Source organism: Malaclemys terrapin, chromosome 2 (genome assembly GCF_027887155.1).
Source record: "Malaclemys terrapin pileata isolate rMalTer1 chromosome 2, rMalTer1.hap1, whole genome shotgun sequence".
Taxonomy (NCBI): Eukaryota; Metazoa; Chordata; order Testudines; family Emydidae; genus Malaclemys; species Malaclemys terrapin.
In genome coordinates this window covers 179811227-179831460 of record NC_071506.1, presented here as the reverse complement: position 1 = coordinate 179831460, position 20234 = coordinate 179811227, and the positions used below count along the sequence as shown (strand labels likewise).

General features: G+C 39.1%; 1 protein-coding gene across 12 annotated transcripts in view; it reads left to right on the top strand.

Moving 5' to 3' along the window:
* Nucleotides 1-20234, top strand: part of FHOD3 (formin homology 2 domain containing 3) — a 655003-nt gene that overhangs the window by 478017 nt on the left and 156752 nt on the right. For 6 of the 12 annotated variants that reach the window (XM_054018865.1, XM_054018863.1, XM_054018866.1 and 3 more), the window contains 2 exons: nucleotides 16331-16432; nucleotides 19025-19411. The exons of the other annotated variants lie outside the window; for them this stretch is intronic. In XM_054018865.1, coding sequence (XP_053874840.1) covers nucleotides 16331-16432; nucleotides 19025-19411 — 489 coding nt within the window. The remainder of the gene's footprint in view (nucleotides 1-16330; nucleotides 16433-19024; nucleotides 19412-20234) is intronic. 12 annotated transcript variants of the gene reach the window in all.

Sequence of the window (20234 nt, the reverse complement as noted above, 5' to 3'; positions counted from 1 at the left end):
AAAAGAGAAATTTATGGTGGCAGTAAAGCAGAAAAGACAATAGTATCCAAATTCTGTTTTCATTTGCAGTGCTGTAAATCGAGCAAAGCTTCCTGAAGCCAATGCAGTTACTCTGATTTACACCAGTGTAATTGAGAGCAGACTTTGGTTTTAAGATGGGAAAAGGTCAGACTATATATCTTTAAGGGCAAGCAAGTGGAGAACTTGTAGGTCTTTTTCATCATGTTGGCAACCATCTTCCAAAGTAAATGCACCACTGTTTTATATGTGGTTCAAAACAAATAAGGGACAAAATCTGTTCTGTTAGTGTGGTTTAACTGAGAGCAAAAGCCATCTTTTATATACCCATTATAAATACTTAACTAAAATTATACTAAGTGTGGCGGGGGGGAGAGGGGAGAACGGACTTTTACAGACAGGCATTTTGCTGCAGGCATATTTCTGTTATCTAGACTCTTGACATTTACTTTAGGCCTTACACTCACAAGTTTGCCTTGCACTAGACCCCTTTCTGTTTCCATTATGCAGTGAGCTCAATAAAGTTTGGAAACACTTTAATCCTATTAAAATATGACATTTAGAATGATTCAAGGATGGAACCTTCTCAACTTTTTCTTTCCTGCTCAGAATTTACTAGTCTAAATCTATGGGCCTATCATAGCATTTTATTTTAAAAATAATAGACTTCTTACCGAAGCGTTTCTATATTTTATGTGTGATGCTAGCTTTTTTTTCAGCCATGCCAATGAGGAGTCAAAGAAGACAATAAAGAGTAGCAAGATCTTGCATGATAGTTGAGTTTTCATTTTACACCCTTAAAGTATCTTGTGTGCAGTGGTCACATGAGCCTTAATAGACAAGTCAAGTGACTGTGTTTCACTTTTGGTTCTCATACTGACAGAGCTGAAGGCATACAGTTTGATGTGCAGCTGCGTGGTAGTGGAATTCCTCGGTATGGTTCTCACATAATGTGCTCTTTATGGGCCCATCCACGCACAGCAATACATCAGGAACTGCTGCTCCTCAGTCTTTCAAATGAGCGCAATGATGAGCCTATTCCAAAAAATCTGATCTGACCAAGTGTTTCCCTTTGATCGTTATTACACAAAGAAAATCTTCTACCCCAGAAATACTTAAACTTGAATTCTGTCAACAAGACTTAGTGAGCTTTCTCTGGGAAGTCGAAAGTAGATTTACACTAGTGGATCTTATCAGCATTTAAGCAAAGAATCTATCCATGTTTTATGGGGGATTTAAATATAAAGTGTTTTCAAATAATCTACTGAGACTTAGAACATTGTGAATACACTTTTACCCTGATATAACGTGACCCGATATAACACAAATTCAGATATAACACGGTAAAGCAGCGCTCCGTGGAGGCGGGGCTGCGCACTCCGGCGGATCAAAACAAGTTCGATATAACGCAGTTTCGCCTATAACATGGTAAGATTTTTTGGCTCCCGAGGACAGCGTTATATCGAGGTAGAGGTGTAGTTAAGTTTAGGTGATCATGCCATCTTATTAGACTCCCTTTTTATTTTTTAGTTTATAATATGTTTCCTTGACTGTTGTTTGTTCTGTCATTTTTTTAATTGCCAAAAAAATAACATGAGCATTAGTCACTCTACATGCTCAGCTGGAGCTTGTACTGCAAGAAAATAACTGGGCTTGCATTAGGATGTTCTGGTGGTACCACAGGACCCTAGCAAACAAGCAATAAGTAGTAATTCTGGGAGGCCTATCAGGCCTAAATAAGCAGGCTCATATGGTGACAGAGGTTGTTATGACTTTACACTCTACCAGTATTAGACCAAGCATATAGGGAAGGATGACCAGTTCAGGGGTAAGTTTCCCCTAAAACTTCCCAATCTTATTTTGTGTTTTGAAGAAGTTTTTCCTCCAGGAGGCTTCTGTAGAGGAGGAAAGAAGCAGTGGCTAGAGACGAAAGAGGACATGATATACTTGTGACGAGTGTTCAAGTCTGCTGGCACCCCCTGGAGGAGGACCTCACAGTCAAGATGCACTTTGCTCTTCTAGTGCCACTAGGGAAAAGCCCTTCGGAGCTAGACAATAGTGTAGGAATTTTGAAGTTAAATCTGCACCAGGTTTTCAGTCTCTCATTTGGAAGAGCCTCCGTGAGCTGAGAGTAACTTGGGGGTATCCTAGCTGCACCTGACATAGTCCATTATCAGTGGAATTATTCTGAGCCTTAGAAAGGGGCTGGACTTCCTTCAAGCCTCTTGGAAAAGATGGGGGGTTACCGTCTTGAAACAGGACAGAGAGCTGTGCAAACATTAGAACTGTCTGGTTTTGTGTGTTTTAATATTGGAAGACCTACGTGAAGGGATTATAGTTGAACACTTTTTGGTTTCACTAGAAAACTATATGTAAATATGAGATCCTGAAGAGGGTTTTCTCTGCTTAACTTTGGACTGTCTCCAGCTGCACAGCCCATAGCTTTGGCTATAGTGGCCCATAAATTTTTGTGGTGAGCCAGGCCTCCAGGGGAAGGTATGTCCAAAGTACATCTAAGACTTTTTACAATTTTATGATTTCCATGGCTTCTGACATTCTGACTATAATCAATCCTTGATTTCCCCCCTCCACCCACAGAATTTACTGTGTCAAAATTGTAGTCACAGGGTTTTGCACTCTGTTGACTTTCCATTGTGATAGCTGATATTTCTTGGTGCGATGAAAACATAAATCCAAAGTACTATGGAACAATTGAAAGGCAGATAGGTTTGTTTTTTTTTTAATTAAATGATGATGAACGTATGTCAGATCTCTTAGGTTTGGCTGACCCTGCTATTTAAAAAAAGAGAAAAGGGCAATTGGGGTTGCATATAGCACTTGACTCTGCTGGCCTATCAGGAGCTACTGTAATGAAAATAATTAATAGCAATAATAACAACAATATATGAGTAGGGAGACCCAAGATTAAGGATTTAAGGGGACCTATCTAATGGTAGGACATCATTGTGAAATAGAGAGGGTTGTAAAAAACTAACGTTTATCGTTTAGTGGAAAGACATTGAGTTGTACTTTCTCTTGACTGAGATTTGCCCCATTTTTGTATCTGAGACAGTAATCCAAGGCAATAAACATCTCCTATAGAAGCAATAAACACAGAGGCATAGGCTGCAGTATTCATATACTGAAGGACCCATTCATAGACACTCTAGGGTAGGCCACCTAGCATTATGGTTCTTCTTGAAGTAAAATGACATAAGATTATATATGGAGGTGGAGGGGATGTTCTTTTCATTTATTTCATTAGCCACTGGTATGGACAAAAAAGGTGAAGAAATGAAGATGTAAGAATAGTGGTCCTCAGAAAAGAGTGGTGCACGGAATGGCAACTGTTCATAATATCAAGCCCTTGTTAGTCTCTGACAACAGTACCTTTGGCAATAAAAATAGTTCTGTTAGGGCCCTGCTATTTTAGCTTGGGGACAGATTTCCTTTGTTATGTCCCTCATGCGTTCAGCAGGCGGTAACAGTAGCAGATGAAATGAAGAATGAAGTAGTGCAGATTTGAAGGGACAGCTGATGAAAGGAAGCTAAAAGAAAAAAAAAAGATTTGTTTAGTCAGACGATTTTAAAGAGAGTCTTAGAGTGGTCTGGAGGAAGCTAAGGAAAAATGAGGGGAGATAAGAAACTGATCAAGAACAGTTTTCGCTCCCAACCTAAACCATGTGTATTAGAATCTATTAATTTATATGGCTCTTGCCCTATTAAAATTTGGATGTTCAAAGCTCTGCCACTGACATTGAGCAACTTGCACAGACCCTCTGTAAATCAATGTCATCATCATCATCACTCCCATAACCGCATTGGGGCACCACCATTGATGAGCAATCAACCAGTTGTCTTCACCCCTGACGATTGTGTGTCAGTGCTTGAGGCTCCGCAAAGTCCAGTCTTGTACACTCTTTTATACATCAGCGTACCCTTTCATAAAATGTGTGTAACAATGTGAATTGCTTTGGGTTCATTGAACAAAAGTATGATATATAAGTATTATATAGGTGTAAAGTGTTATTTATCATATTGTATAGAAAAGAAAATAACAGGACGTTAAAAAGCAAAGAGCACTGTCACATATGAATAGAGAAAGGAAACATATTTCCCCTTTCAACATTCATTACCCTCCTTCTCATTTTCCAAACTTTAATATAAGTCATGGTAAAAGGCCATATCACAGAAATGGCAGGATTTTTGACCTATTAATTAGACATATTAATTTTCCATTTGATCGCTAATACAAGTAAAATCCTTTCTACAGAGTGGGCCAAATTCTTGCTAATGTATGCCTTAGGCAACCCATTATCAATAAGATTGCATGTGGTGTAAATCAGCACACTACTAATTTTATCCAGTAAAACCATTTTATTGAAAATACTTGATGGACATGTGGCTTACTTTGTTAGCTTTTGTTTTCTAAGGGGGGAAAAAACCCAACAGTGTAAATAACCTTTTCCTCCAGAGTCATAATTTGATTAATTTGAAATGTTGGCAACTCTCCTTTTTGCTGTTTAGCCTTACATATAAGACTAATTAAACCTCTTTTGTCCGGGAAAGGAAAGACTGTACCGGAATGCTCTTAAAAGGAAGAAAAGGGAAGCCTTTTATGATCAGAGGTGCTTCAGATCATTTGTTTGTTTTATAAGGGCTGAGGCAGTTAACTATGAACTGCACTGTTTAACCTAGGAAAGTGGAATTTGAGCCATAAATTTATGACAGCAGCAAGCAATCCTGGAAGGAAATAAAATTGATATCCACTATGACTTGTAAAGTCCACTCCTTGATGGAACATTTTTCATTTTCTATTTATTCACCTGTAAGGAGTTCAGGAAAGCTGCTTTCCAAGTGCTCTGCGAGAGGGAAAACAGATTTGATATTTGAATGGAAAAAAATCTGAAAAGCAAAGTGCCTTGAAATCAACCCTAATGTTTCATTTAAAAAATAACTTTTGGAGGGATAGTGTCCACAGTCATGTTATCTCACGTCAGTGAGCTTGGCCAGTGATGTGCAGTGGATACTTAAATAGGTAATTTGAAGAAACTAAAATGAAAAGAGCTTGTATGCTGATGCCTTAATTTTTAAACAGTAAGCAGTACACACGGGCATTTGCCTGCCTGATGGTTTCGGAGAAGTGGGAGAACAATGTCCCATAACTTAACTAGGATTGCCCAATCTTATCATTCTGAGGACCACTGCATAAGAGAGAGAATCTCTCATGACCCACCTTCCCTCCCTATATTTCAGTGCCCCACTACTTGGCTCTCAAAATACTTAATTCTGCAGATTATCTAGGAAGGACTCATAGGCCACTGGTCCCTAGACCCACTTTGCAAAAATCACTACCTTAGGGCCTGTTCCGCTGCCTATTAAAGTGAGAGGGAAAGCAGGTTGATTTTAAACTGTTGACTGTAATGGCAGTTGAATCAGGCCCTAAAAGAACAGGAATCAGATATTGAACAGAGGTCTTTGATACACTAATATTTCATTGAGTAAAACTTGCATAAATGCTCACGCAAACCAAATGATTTTTGGTGAAAAAAACTCAAAATAAACATTATTACAAAAACATCCTTTGCTAGTTCCTCTCTGTTGTGGACCAGATTCTGCTACTCAACCACAATGAGGAATCCCTTACCTTACTCCATAAAAAGTCCCATTGATACTAAGGACAGCAGAATCTGGTCTTATATTGAAAATTCTTTCTCTGTTAGAGTATCAGAGGGATAGCCGCGTTAGTCTGGATCTGTAAAAAGCAACAGAGGGTCCTGTGGCATCTCTAAGACTAACAGATGTATTGGAGCATAAGCTGCGTCTGACGAAGTGGGCATTCACCCACGAAAGCTTATGCTTCAATACATCAGTTAGTCTTAAAGGTGCCACAGGACCCTCTGTTGCTTTTCTCTGTTAGAAATATCCTCCCAGCTACTTCCTTCAAATTCCCTATTAGCCATTTTTTCTGTTGGAAAATAATTAAGAATTTGAGAATTGCCTGTGTTTCAAGCTGCATGTTGGAACATTGAGAGGCTGAGGCACTAAAAATAATGCTTGTTGAAATACTAAACTCTGTACTGTAGGGTGCAATCTTGTTCTGACTGGGGGATGGACTAGATAATATAAAGAGGTTTTCTTCATTTCTGGGTTCTCTTATTCTGTGATATTAGCATACCATAGTGTCATGCTTTCAACTCTTGCAGAAGGATCAGAGTCACAAACTTTAGAATTTTCAAACACCTTGTTTTTGAAAGCCTTAATCCAGATCTATTGTCTGGTTGTACTGCTATTCCTTATCATCCTGGTTATTTAATAGTTGCAGCATCCTTTTCCCTTGTGTTCTCAGAGACTGCTTCTAACCACATTGTGGGGTGCACAGATATTAGATTGAGACTCCACTAATGAATAATTAGAACTTGGATTTAAGCAAAAAAGGATCATGTAAAGAAAACATTGAGATTCTTCTGTGTCTGTGTGTGTGAGTTATTTTCTTTAGTTAGCACCTTATTGATTTTGCTTTTCCCTTTCAAATAAACTTGTAGGTTGGCCTTTCAGTTGTTAGTTTTTTTTCTTCAGTCTCTGTTTTTTAAAGCTTGTGTTTCATTAACTTGAGGAAGCTATTTAATGTCAGTAGCAGGAACAATCTGATAGATTCAAGTTTGATTTTATTTTTAAATTAAAAGAAAGGAGAAAGGATTATCCATTACTTTTAAAGCTTTGGTTACGTTGCTTTTCGATTCCCCTGGTATATTCTGTATCCATAAACTGCACTTTATAATCTTGCTAAACCTACATGTACTTTAGAGGGGCTATAAATATTTCCCTGTCTAACTTTGGGTTCTTGCCATGGAAATAACCAAACAACAGCTTCGCCCTATTAGATATCTGTTAGTTCTCTTGGCTGATGATACTCTTTTAAAAGTATTTGCCCTCTTTGGTGGATAACAGAAAGCCATTTTAAAGCTGAAATTTAATTATTCATTGTTCCAGAATTTGTTTTTACAGTTTTAAAGCACTAATTGCAAAATTCTGATTTGTGATTGATATCATGGAACCTAAGTAAGCCAGTGGTGGCCTTAATGTTGGTCAAACATGCCAGTCCATACAGTGCTAGCTGTAAGTTCTGTAGAGATAAATATTTGCTTTGTGCTAAACTTGATAAAGTAACTAGGCCACTGCTGAAAACCTTGGCAGGTTTTGGAGCTTAATTTCATTGAATAGTTTCCACTGAATCATTTTTCTTAATCTAATTATACTATTGCATTGGCACAAAATCTACATATATATGTACAGACAGAGGGGAAAAGAAAGAAAGTATTGCCAAGTTATCCCTTCTCCTATTCACACAAAAATAAACATATACTTAATAAGAAAGGCCCCATTAGAGCTGCCAGGTATATTAAGAAATCTGTTGGCTCTTCCCATTTGATCTGAATCCTCTGTCTGTTTGCCTCCACCATAGTTTATTATATAAATGGCATTCCCTGTCTTTATTTAGCTGTTTTCCAGTTTTAACAAATATTTTGGAGCACATTTTCCATTTTTACAGTATTGCTTAAACAAAGAATCTGCAAAAGATGTTATATTTCAACTATTACATTAGCTATGTATATGTAGATCTATTTTCTATCCATACTGAAAGTCAGCTGGCACTGGAACTATTTGCTGAATTTATAAATGAAAAATACTTTTGATTCAGCAGGTATTTTAAGAATAAGATTGTCAATCATCCCAGGCATGAATCAGACCCACTTTCATAACAACTATACTCTAGAGGTCAAATTCTGGAGCTACATATTCAGTTGCTGATTAAGAGTGTTTACCACTTATGGACGCTGGATCTGTATCTTTCCTTAATATGTTATTTCAGCTATTTCCACTGTGCGAATTCCACAGTAGCTGGCATGGTCCAGTTTGGCTCCACAGCCACAGAAGACAATGCATATTTCCCTCCACCCTCTTCCCCCACTGCCCCCAGCATCTTCATAGCAGACATGAGGACAACCAACCCCTTGCTCTGATTCTTCCCAGCCCAACTACCATATGTGTCCCATCCTGCTAAGGCTGATATCAGCAGAGTCACTGAGCCTTTCTAATATTCAGATGAGGGCCAGATTCCTTCTGAGCTGCTGGCATTGGGAGAGAGAGTACATGAGAAGGGTCACCATGGCCTAAGAAGAAGTCCAGCTGGCTGGCATCTCTAAAATGAAGCCATCATCTAAGAAGCATAGTTTGGACCCATCAGTCTGTTGCACCATCATTGGATAGCTGGGGAGAAGAGAGGAAGAGAGCTACTCACTCAAGCTATCAACTTTTCACCCTCCAATCCACCCACTGCCACAAAAAAAATTCCCTCTCTCCTCCCCTCCCCCCATTAGGAACCCTGATCTCATCTTGTCGTATATATTGGAGCCTTACAGATCTTATTGCATCTCTAGGGTGCGGTAGGTAGGAGGAGAGACACAACTTGGATTAACGTAAGGCAGCTTTAAGAGTGGGGGAGTGGGAGATTGGCAGAGGCCCTGGAGGTTTTTCGCCTTCCTCCACAGCATGGGGCAGGGGTCAGAAGCTGGAGGATTCTCTGCGACTTGAAGTCCTTAAATCACAGGATTTGGGGACTTCAACAGCTGAGTCAAGGGAAAGAGGGTGGGTCAACTTTTGTGGCCTGCATCATGTGGGAGATCAGACTAGATGATCATACTGGTCCCTTCTGACCTTAAAGTCTATGAGTCTACATGACTTCCTGTACCTCAGCCCAAGGCACTCAGCACCTCGTGCTTGTGGAGCAGCTTCAGTTCACTTCTGCCCTCCTCCCCCGAACCCCACCACCACCACTTTCACACTGAGCCTGCTATCCCCAGGATCAATTGGGCTGTTATGTAGATACTTTACTAGCCTCTCTGGGACTAACTGAGAAGCCAAAAGACCCATGTAGAGGACATGGAGACCATGTGCCCATGCTCACTCTTAAGTGTCCACTCAGCAGTGAGTTTAATTTCCTTGTTTATTGTCCTCATTTTGGTTACACATAATCAAAAGTGCTTGTTCTAGAAAAATAGGCTGATTTCCTACAAAATGTGCAACTTTGAAAAGATTAACTGCATACATGCTAATGGCCAATTGTAAACCATAAAGCCAAGAGTGCCATAGGAATGCTCCATGTGTAGATCATTTGAAACATGTAATACTTTGAAACAATACACAAATGTCTGAGTTGCTCGTTATTTGGTGGCCAGAGGCTATGCTGCAAATGGGTCCATAGGTTCACAACCTGATTTGGGGCAGGCAGTAGTAAGATGGGCTCCCAACCAGTTATCTGATTTTGAATATCCTGCCCTGAAATCATGGAAGCAGTAACACATAAGAAGACATACTGGGTTTTTTTAATCCCAAAAGTGCGGTCAGTGCTTGTAAAAGATGCCAGATGATTAGCACTGGAAATTGAAGTATTCTGTGTGTACACATGAAAGGAAGAGCAAGAGCAGAAGAAACCTAAGAACATCATATGACCCCACTAGTATTCCTGAACTCTGGCTTGAAGGACCCACCACTAAGGGGGAGTGGGTGTGTAAATCTCACTCAGGCCCATCCTGGCCTTGGCCTCGCTCCTGAGACTGCCAATAAGGGTGCTGATTGTACTGGTGGTTTTGGAGATGTGACTGCCTGTCCACTAGGAACTGGACTAAGATCATGAACTCATAGACAGCCATATAGCTGTCATGTGATAATGATTTTTACTTTTTTTAACCTGGGATCTATTATAGCAAGTGACACAGAAGTGAAAGTTGCTCCCTATCCTATTACTGTGATTCTTGAAACATTCTAATCCTCCAGATGTGCGGCTATTACGTACAACTTTCCTGCACATTGTATATGTGTTGTGAGATGTGAGACCAAAGGCCAAGTTCGTATAACCATATGAGAAGCATAGATGTCTTGTATGACTACACTTTGATGTGTGTCCCTGCTTCAAACACATGTTTAAATTAGGGCTGTCAAGCAATTAAAAAAATTAATCGTGATTAATTGTGCGATTAAAATAATTAATCATAATTACTCGTGTGATTAATCGTGCTGTTAAACAATAATAGAATACCATTTATTTAAATATTTTGGATGTTTTCCACATTTTCAAATAGATTGATTTCAATTTCAACACAGAATACAAAGTGTACAGTGCTCGCTTTATATTTATTTTTATTACAAATATTTGCACTGTAAAAAAAAAAAAGAAATAGTATTTGTCCATTCACTTAATACAAGTACTGTAGTTCAATCTCTTTATCAAGAAAGTTGAACTTACAAATGTTGAATTATGCACAAAAATATCTGCATTCAAATATAAAACAATGTCAAACTGTAGAGCCTACAAGTCCACTCAGTCCTACTTCTTGTTCAGCCAATAGCTCAGACAAACAAGTTTGTTTACATGTGCAGGAGATGATGCTGCCCGCTTCTTGTTTACAGTGTCACCTGAAAGTGAGAACAGACATTCTCATGGTACTCTTGTACTCGGTGTTGCAAGATATTTATGTGCCAGATACACTAAAGATTCATATGAATTCTTTGAAGGGGTCAACAAACATGTGGACAAGGGGGATCCAGTGGACATAGTGTACTTAGATTTCCAGAAAGCCTTTGACAAGGTCCCTCACCAAAGGTTCTTATGTAAATTAAACTGCCATGGGATAAAAGGGAAGGTCCTTTCATGGATTGAGAACTGGTTAAAAGACAGGGAACAAAGGGTAGGAATTAATGGTAAATTCTCAGAGTGGAGAGGGGTAACTAGTGGTGTTCCCCAAGGAGCAGTCCTTGGACCAATCCTATTCAACTTATTCATAAATGATCTGGAGAAAGGGGTAAACAGTGAGGTGGCGAAGTTTGCAGATGATACTAAACTGCTAAAGATAGTTAAGACCAAAGCAGACTGTGAAGAACTTCAAAAAGATCTCACAAAACTAAGTGATTGGGCAACAAAATGGCAAATGAAATTTAATGTGGATAAATGTAAAGTAATGCACATTGGAAAAAATAACCCCAACTATACATACAATATGATGGGGGCTAATTTAGCTACAGCAAGTCAGGAAAAAGATCTTGGAGGCATCATGGATAGTTCTCTGAAAATGTCCACGCAGTGTGCAGAGGCGGTCAAAAAAGCAAACAGGATGTTAGGAATCATTAAAAAGGGGATAGAGAATAAGACTGAGAATATATTATTGCCCTTATATAAATCGATGGTATGCTCTCATCTCAAATACTGCGTACAGATGTGGTCTCCTCATCTCAAAAAAGATATACTGGCACTAGAAAAGGTTCAGAAAAAGGCAAATAAAATGATTAAGGGTTTGGAACGGGTCCCATATGAGGAGAGATTAAAGAGGCTAGGACTCTTCAGCTTGGAAAAGAGGTGACTGAGGTATATAAAATATGATAGAGCTATATAAAATCATGAGTGATGTGGAGAAAGTGGATAAGGAAAAGTTATTTACTTATTCCCATAATACAAGAACTAGGGGTCATCAAATGAAATTAATAGGCAGCAGGTTTAAAACTAATAAAAGGAAGTTCTTCTTCATGCAGCGCACAGTCAACTTGTGGAACTCCTTGCCTGAGGAGGTTGTGAAGGCTAGGACTATAACAGAGTTTAAAAGAGAACTGGATAAATTCATGGTGGTTAAGTCCATTAATGGCTATGAGACAGGACGGGTAAGGAATGGTGTCCCTAGCCTCTGTCTGTCAGAGGGTGGAGATGGATGGCAGGAGAGAGATCACTTGATCATTGCCTGTTAGGTTCACTCCCTCTGGGGCACCTGGCATTGGCCACTGTCGGTAGACAGGATACTGGGCTAGATGGACCTTTGGTCTGATCCAGTATGGCCTTTCTTATGTTCTTATGTTCTTATATGTCCCTGCATGTTCATTTTCATCATCTGAGTCAGATGCCACCAGCAAAAAGTTGATTTTCTTTTTTAGTGGTTCAGATTCTGTAGTTTCTGCATCAGAGTGTTGCTCTTTTAAGACTTCTGAAAGCATGATCCACACCTCATCCCTCTCAGATTTTAGAAGGCGCTTCAGATTCTTAAACCTTGGGTCGAGCGCAGTAGCTGTCTGTAGAACTCTCACATTAGTACCTTCTTTGCGTTTTGTCAAATCTGCAGTGAAACTGTTCTTAAAACGAACAACATGCTGGGTCATCATCCAAGACTACTATAACATGAAACATATGGCAAAAGGTGGGTAAGACACAGAGCAGGAGACATACAATTCTTCCCCAAGGAGTTCAGTCACAAATTTAATTAACATGTTATTTTTTTAACGAGCGTCATCAGCATGGAAGCATATCCTCTGGAATAGTGGCCAAAGCATGAAGGGGCATATGACTGTTTCACATATCTGGCATGTAAATACCTTGCAATGCCGGCTACAAAAGTGCCATTGGAACACCTGTTCTCAATTTCAGGTGACATCGTAAATAAGAAGCAGATAGCATGATCTCCCGTAAACGTAAACAAATTTGCTTGTCTTAGTGATTGGCTCAATGAGTGGACTTGTAGGCTCTAAAGTTTTACATTGTTTTGTTTTTGAGTGCAGTTATGTAACAAACAAAATCTACATTTGTAAGTTACACGATAAAGAGATTGCACTGCAGTACTTGTATGCAGTTAATTGAAAAATACTATTTTGCCAACGTTTTTATGGATGACTTAGCACAATGCTTCCTTAGCTCTTGTTCCCTAACGCCCCTATTCTACTTCCGCTACATTGATGACATCTTCATCATCTGGACCCATGAAAACGAAGCCCTTGAGGAACTCCACCATGATTTCAATAATTTCCATCCCACCATCAACCTCAGCCCAGATCAATCCACACAAGCGGTCCATTTCCTGGACACTACTGTGCTAATAAGCGATGGTCACATAAATACCACCCTATACCGGAAACCTACTGACCGCTATACTTACTTACATGCCTCCAGCTTCCATCCAGGACACACCACATGATCCATTGTCTACAGACAAGCTGTAAGATACAACCGCATTTGCTCCAATCCCTCAGACAGAGACAAGCACCTACAAGATCTCTATCAAGCATTCTTAAAACTACAATACCCACCTGCTGAAGTAAAAAAACAGATTGTCAGAGCCAGACGAGTACCCAGAAGCCACCTCCTATAAGACAGGCCCAACAAAGAAAATAACAGAACACCACCAGCTGTCACCTTCAGCCCCCAACTAAAACCTCTCCAGCGCATCATCAAAGATCTACAACCTATCCTGAAAGATGATCCCTCACTCTCACAGATCTTGGGAGACAGACCTGTCCTCGCTTACAGACAACCCCCCAACCTGAAGCAAATACTCACCAGCAACCACACACCACTGAACAAAAACACTGACCCAGGAACCTATCCTTGCAACAAAGCCCGATGCCAACTCTGTCCACATATCTATTCAAGTGACATCATCATAGGACCTAATCACATCAGCCATGCCATCAGGGGCTCATTCACCTGCACATCTACCAATGTGATGTATGCCATCATGTGCCAGCAATGCCCCTCTGCTATGTACATTGGCCAAACTGGACAGTCTCTACACAGAAGAATTAATGGTCACAAATCTGATATCAGGAATCATAACATTCAAAAACCAGTAGGAGAACACTTTAGTCTGTCTGGTCACTCAATGACAGACCTGCGGGTGGCAATTTTACAACAGAAAAGCTTCAAAAACAGACTCCAATGAGAAACTGCTGAGCTTGAATTGATATGCAAACTAGATACAATCAACTTAGACTTGAACAGAGACTGGGAATGGCTGAGCCATTACAAACATTAAATCTATCTCCCCTTGTAAGTATTCTCACACTTCTTATCAAACTGTACTGGGCTATCTTGATTATCACTTCAAAAGTTTTTTTCTCTTACTTAATTGGCCTCTCAGAGTTGGTAAGACAACTCCCACCTGTTCATGCTCTCCGTATGTGTATATATATCTCCTCAATATATGTTCCATACTGTGCATCTGAAGAAGTGGGCTGTAGCCCATGAAAGCTTATGCTCAAATAAATGTGTTAGTCTCTAAGGTGCCACAAGTACTCCTGTTCTTTTTTCTGTTTCTTTTGTTTATCATTTTTACAGTTCAAATATTTATAATAAAAATAATATAAAGTGAGCGCTATACACTTTGTATTCTGTGTTTTAATTCAAATCAGTATATTTGAAAATGTAGAAAAACATCCAAAATATTTAATAAATTTCAATTGGTATTCTATTGTTTAACAGTATGATTAAAACTGTGATTAATCACGATACATTTTTTAATTGAAAGTAATTTTTTTGTTAATCGTGTAAGTTAATTGCGATTAATTGACAGCCCTAATTTAAACGAATTAGCACTCATGATAAGTGCCTGATTGACAGCACAGAAAATGAGGTATTGCAGTCTGTGTTTTAGTATGTTTTTGTTACTGTTAACCTGCTGAACTTTGTTTGTGCTGATCTAGGTGATTTTATTGTAATTCTCCAGGATGCTTAGTTGTTGGCTTTTCCTGGAGAGAAACTCCTTTCAGGCTAAGTGAAGTACAGAAGTTTTGTAAGGGACTGTTATTCATGTGACACCAGCTTATAAAGGCCAGTTTATTTAGTCTGCATTCTTCTAAATATGGACTTAATTCCAGTCCTATAGTTAACCCTTCTACTCTGGGAATCCGATTTTCCCACTGACTGACAAAGACAGATGAAACAACCAAAACTACTGTAGTGCTCTACATCCCTTGTTCATAACTCGATGAGAACGATGATTGTATACTTCATTTCACACAAGGTACATACAAAAAGGCCAAGATTTTCAAAACCGTATGACTAAAATTAGGTTTCTAAATCCATATTTAGATCCCAGTCCTGTAACTGACTCCACACAGACTCCAGAGTCCATATGGAATCAACAGTAGGTACATGGTCTTACGCACCAGTGATGTGTCCTGTATTTCATATATGCTGAGCAGCCAGCAACTCCGAGGTACACTGAATCAGAGTGCAGTCTTACCCCAGTGAAGTCAATGGGAGTTCTGCCATTCATTTCTGTGGGGCAGAATTTCACCATATTTGGCTATAAATAAATTTGTGAACCCAGTTTTGAAAATCTTAACCAAAATCTGTAAAATCAATACATGAAGTGTAAAGCTGGTACTTATCATACTGATTTATCTTAGCATGTATTTTGTTTCTGTTTCTGTTGTAATATGAGGCATTTTCTCTTGTAAGAGGTATTTGGCAAAGTCGATCCAAAAACCTCCTGATGGGAGTTAACAAACCTTACAGGAAGCGCCAGATTGTGCAGCCCTTCCTCACACTGGGGAGCACTTACTCGGACAAATAGTTTTATGCCAGTGGTTCTACTTAAAGAAAGGAGTGCTCAGCAAAAGGGTAGTTGTACATTCAGATCCTAATTTGTAAACATGCAGCTCTTCTGATTTCTCCTTTATGAATGAGGCAGCCTTTAGGATAAAATATTACTTCAGATGAAGAGGGTAGCCTGAACATTTTTGCCTCAAGGTTCAGCCAGTATATGCCAAAATTCACCCAAGAGCAAATATTTATGGCAGAGTTAACCCCCCTGGGCAAATTAACATGTAAATGTATTGGTTTGTGAAAGAAAACACTGACAGTGCCATTATAGTTAAGGAATTGACAGTGTAAATCATTACACTGTGATCTATGAACTATGGTCTGAAGCCAGCTGCTCTTGTACTTCTGCCTGGTACAGGAATTGCAACAAGTGCAGCACTGCTGCGATAGGCATTCCCTCTTAGCAAGAGGTCAGATGTTGGCAAAGCTAATGCTCAACTGGTAGCTAGTTAGTTGCTATGATATGGGAGAATAGGATACACAAGCCTCTGTGGGAGTAGCACTGCAGCAGTGCTCTACCTAGGTCTAGAAAAGAAGTGAACAGTCTTTAGGATTTTTTTTAATAGATATAAATATGGAAAACAAATCCATATGCATTAATGCATTAATAATCCCTTTGTGATAACATCATTATGATTTTTAATGTCCTGGATACTTAAATACTTAGCTAGTGCAAACAGTGCATTTAACGGTCTGCAGCATGCTTACACATTTTTCGATAGATTTAGTTGGGTAAGATAGTTTCTCATGTCGTGCCTGAACTACTTCTGTCTTTTTTTTCCTTCCATTTCTAACATGATTGGGTTTGGTGTTTTGGGGCGACTTATCTCTTTTTCTCTTCCACCTTCTCTCTTTCTATCCTATTGCATGCCTCTTTCCTTGGTTTGATCTCAGAGAGGAGAAGGAGTATGAAGAAGAGGAAGAGGAGCAACCAGTCACAGAGCCTAATACTGAGGATGAGGGGGAGGAAGAGGCCCGTAGGCAGGTCAAACCCAGGTACTGGGCTTCAGTGTCCCTCCTCTCACCTTTCCTGACCTCACCACCAATATTTGTAGCATGAATTCACCTTACTAATTTATAGTACTCAACTATCCTGGAAAACATATTCATACTTTTCATTTTAAAAAGTACCTTAGGAAAAGGCTTTTGAATCAACAAAGTCTTGTTCGTATTTATGACAGTATCTAAATGCATTTAATTATAAAAATCCAATGGATTGCACACTAGCTACACTCATTTGATTCAGAAGGCTTAACAAGCAGAACTGATGATGGAAATTAAGCATGTGCCTAATTTCATCCCTTTCAGCAAAGCAATTCATCGCATGCTGAAATACTTTGCTGAGCTGGGGCCTCTGTGCACCTCTTCCTGAGCATCCTTTATTAGTGTTTCCGTGATCCATCATCACAGACAGAAATGTGCCTTTTTCATGATTATAATTCTTTTTATGAATCCAATATAAAATATTACCATTTCTGGAATATTGCCAACTAGTTATTTTAGAATTTTTAACAAATTTTGTAGGGGAAAAATACTTAATTGAGGGGCAAAGCTGGACACAGGCATTCATTTGCATGTGTATATGTAAACAAACTCTATCTATCAATATTACACGTTCACATGTAATACTTTCCATTTGTTTTCTGAGATTCATATGGATTTGGCCAATGGTAACTTTATCCTAATAAATAAATCAGAAAAAGAAAATATGCTTTCTCTTCTAGACAGCCATTTGATTTAAGTTAAAATGTTTGGCTCTGCAATTCTGCAAAATGAGATTGGATGTTTTTTTAAACTTAACCACACTCATACAGACTTCTACAGCGCTGAAGGAGGAAAGGAAACTGTTTAATGTGCAAATTCCAAAGAAAATATTGTAATGTTGTTATTAATGTCTTCCAGTCTGCAAATCTAACCAATGGCCTTCTGAAAATTTAAAATTAAGTGATAATTTCCTCAAATCCAATGCTTAAAAGTAAGAGCTAAAAACTCAAGTTATTTAATTACCTGAATATAAAACAACATTATGTAAAGAGGTGTAATTGAGGAGTCATATACGGCATGTTTTCCGCTTATGTAACTTTCATACTTCTAAAATAATATCTACTTTGATATAGCTAGAGTGATATTCAGATCGTTGTTCAAAATATCACCCTTTAACTGCCTTTGTAAAATAACTGGGTGTGACCTATGCTCTTGAAATTTGTTCTAGAGCACTTTGTAAGGGATTATGGGAATATATTGGTCTATGGACAGGTGATTCTTATCTGGCACAGTAGATGAATGTTTCCAGGTTGCCGAGGAGACTGCTGTTATGAGAAATTGGGCCTCAAAAACACAAATTGTTGCTCTAGTCCAATCGAGTTGGTATCTTCACTGTTATTTATGACAGCAGATTTGAGGAGGAAAAGATGGATGATATTAGCAGTTCATAATTCTCTATGCAAATCATTTCATCCTCTCTGCAAAACTCCTGTAATTTCATGATTATCCATTACAAAATTATTGTAGTGAATGTTATTTACTGGGTGAAATCCACTCCAATTTCACAAATGCCGAATACTCAGGTGCTACACAGTTGGAGTTCAGAGGGATAGGGGTGATGAAATCAACCCACTAATCTAGTGACCCAGCTCAGGGCTGCAATGCCAGCCCCCGTAGTTGCTATTCCAGCCTAGGGCTCTGGATGTCAAGGCTAACAGATCTGCACAAATGCGGGAACCCATGGTTCCTTGCCTGTCCTGCCTCTGGTCCTCCTTTATTACAAGGACACTAAGCTATGTGGGGCCTATGCAAAGACCCCTTTCTACTGCCCTTGGAGCACAGGCATCTATGCACAACTGATCTGCTTGCAATTTCCTCATACAGCCCCCGTGTAGTGAGTAAATGGGGTAGAAGCCTTGTGATGACACTCTTATAGTGAGAACTGTCATGGAAGTACTTAAAGAGGTACATAGCACACTGATAGCACATTGTTTTTAAATCCACTGTAGGGTTTTGTTTTGATAGAAGAATACTGATTTGGGTCATTTTGGGCTTCATCTCTGGTAAATGAGTTTTGTATAAAATAATACCTGCTCTGATATAGTGCTTTGTGTCAGTAGATCTCCACATACTTATATAAACATGTCATATCAGAATACAGGGTGGTATTGAGATATCAGGTCATTAGATTTGGGCATACATTATAAATTACCTTTTCTTTGGGCCAGATCATCCAGTATGGTAAGGCTGCTTTTGGGCTTAACTGGCCACTTGAGGATAGTATAGAGAACTGTAGTAGAAAAGACTCATGAAAACTAGATTCCAGGTTCTGAATTTCCATGGGTTCAATCCCTTCCCTTCCTCTAAACCAAATCTGAACATTCCTCATTTTTTCCAACCCTAAGAAGAATCCCTCTAGGACACAAAGCTTTGAGCTTCCTAGCTTTTTAAAAGTGATGGCAATTGGCTACATTTGGGAAGTTGTTGTTTTTGTTTGACTCTGCTGGACTTTTTCCCCCCTAACTATGTGATCTTTGATCCCTTTTCTCCTTATCCTGCTGTGCCTTGTCTCTCTTTCCCTCCTCACCACACCCTCCCTTGCAGTGAGATCCCAGACGTAAACCAGGTTGCAAATGAAAAGCTGCAGAATGAGAATCAGAGTTCTGATTCTTCAGCCGTCTCAAGTGCAGTTTCTCAAGCCGAGAGGCCTCCCTCATGCTCTAAAGCCAAGAGTCCGTCCAGCAGCTCATCTTCTGTGCCTGATTCATCTGTCTCACTCCATTATTCTGTTTATTCATCACCATCCTCTCCTGCATCAGTCTCACTTAACTCCTCCCAAAATTCATCAGCATCTATTACTCCAAAGGCATCTCCAACTGTAGAGAAATTGCCTTATGTACCACATAGCCCTTTTCACCTTTTCTCCTATGACTTTGAAGAGTCTCCAGCAACTGTTACAGAAAAGGAAGCAGAGGTTATCAGGGAAAACAGGTAGATTTTATACAGCTGGCATTAATTTTTAGATGAATTAAGAACATCTTCTAGAGTTTTATTGTACTGTTTACATGCTCTCTGTGTTGCATTGTTTCTAGAACATACTGTATTAGTTTTAGTCATGTAAGCCTATATTTTAACATGATTGATTCTCCCTCCTTGGTCTTCGATACTCTTATTTCATCCTGTTTCTCTTCAAGATACATAGTGAATAACTGGCCTGTTCTAAGTGACAGTAAAAAAAAAACATGATCAACGCATCTTTTGGGGAAAAGGCTTATGGGCATCAATTTTGCTTTCATTTGTGTGGTATAATTTTCAGGAGTAATTTCAAGGAAATCATTGGCATTATACTGATGTAAAACCTGTGTGAGATCAACATCAGGCCCTAGAAATTTTAGGGTGAAATCCTGGTTCCGCTGAAATCAATGACAAAACTCCCATTGATTTCGGTGGGGCCAGGATTTCACCTCCAATGCTCTTGCATTGCAATGTTTAAGTACAGATACAGCCATAACTTTTCTTTCTGCATTTTCAAATTGTCTATGTCACAAGAGCAGGGCCGCCCAGAGGATTCAGGAGGCCTGGGACAAAGCAATTTCAGGGGCCCCTTCTATAAAAAAAACGTTGCAATACTATAGTAACATGTATTTGGAAATGTAAAAAATAACCAGTGAAATACATTCAAAAATTAATTTTTGAATGTAATTTGAAAATACACGAAATACATTATTTAAAAACATTAAATGCTTTAATGGTATGTATCCCATTTGCAATTACATAACAGGCTGTCACTGGGTGATGGTTGGTGCCAATGGGC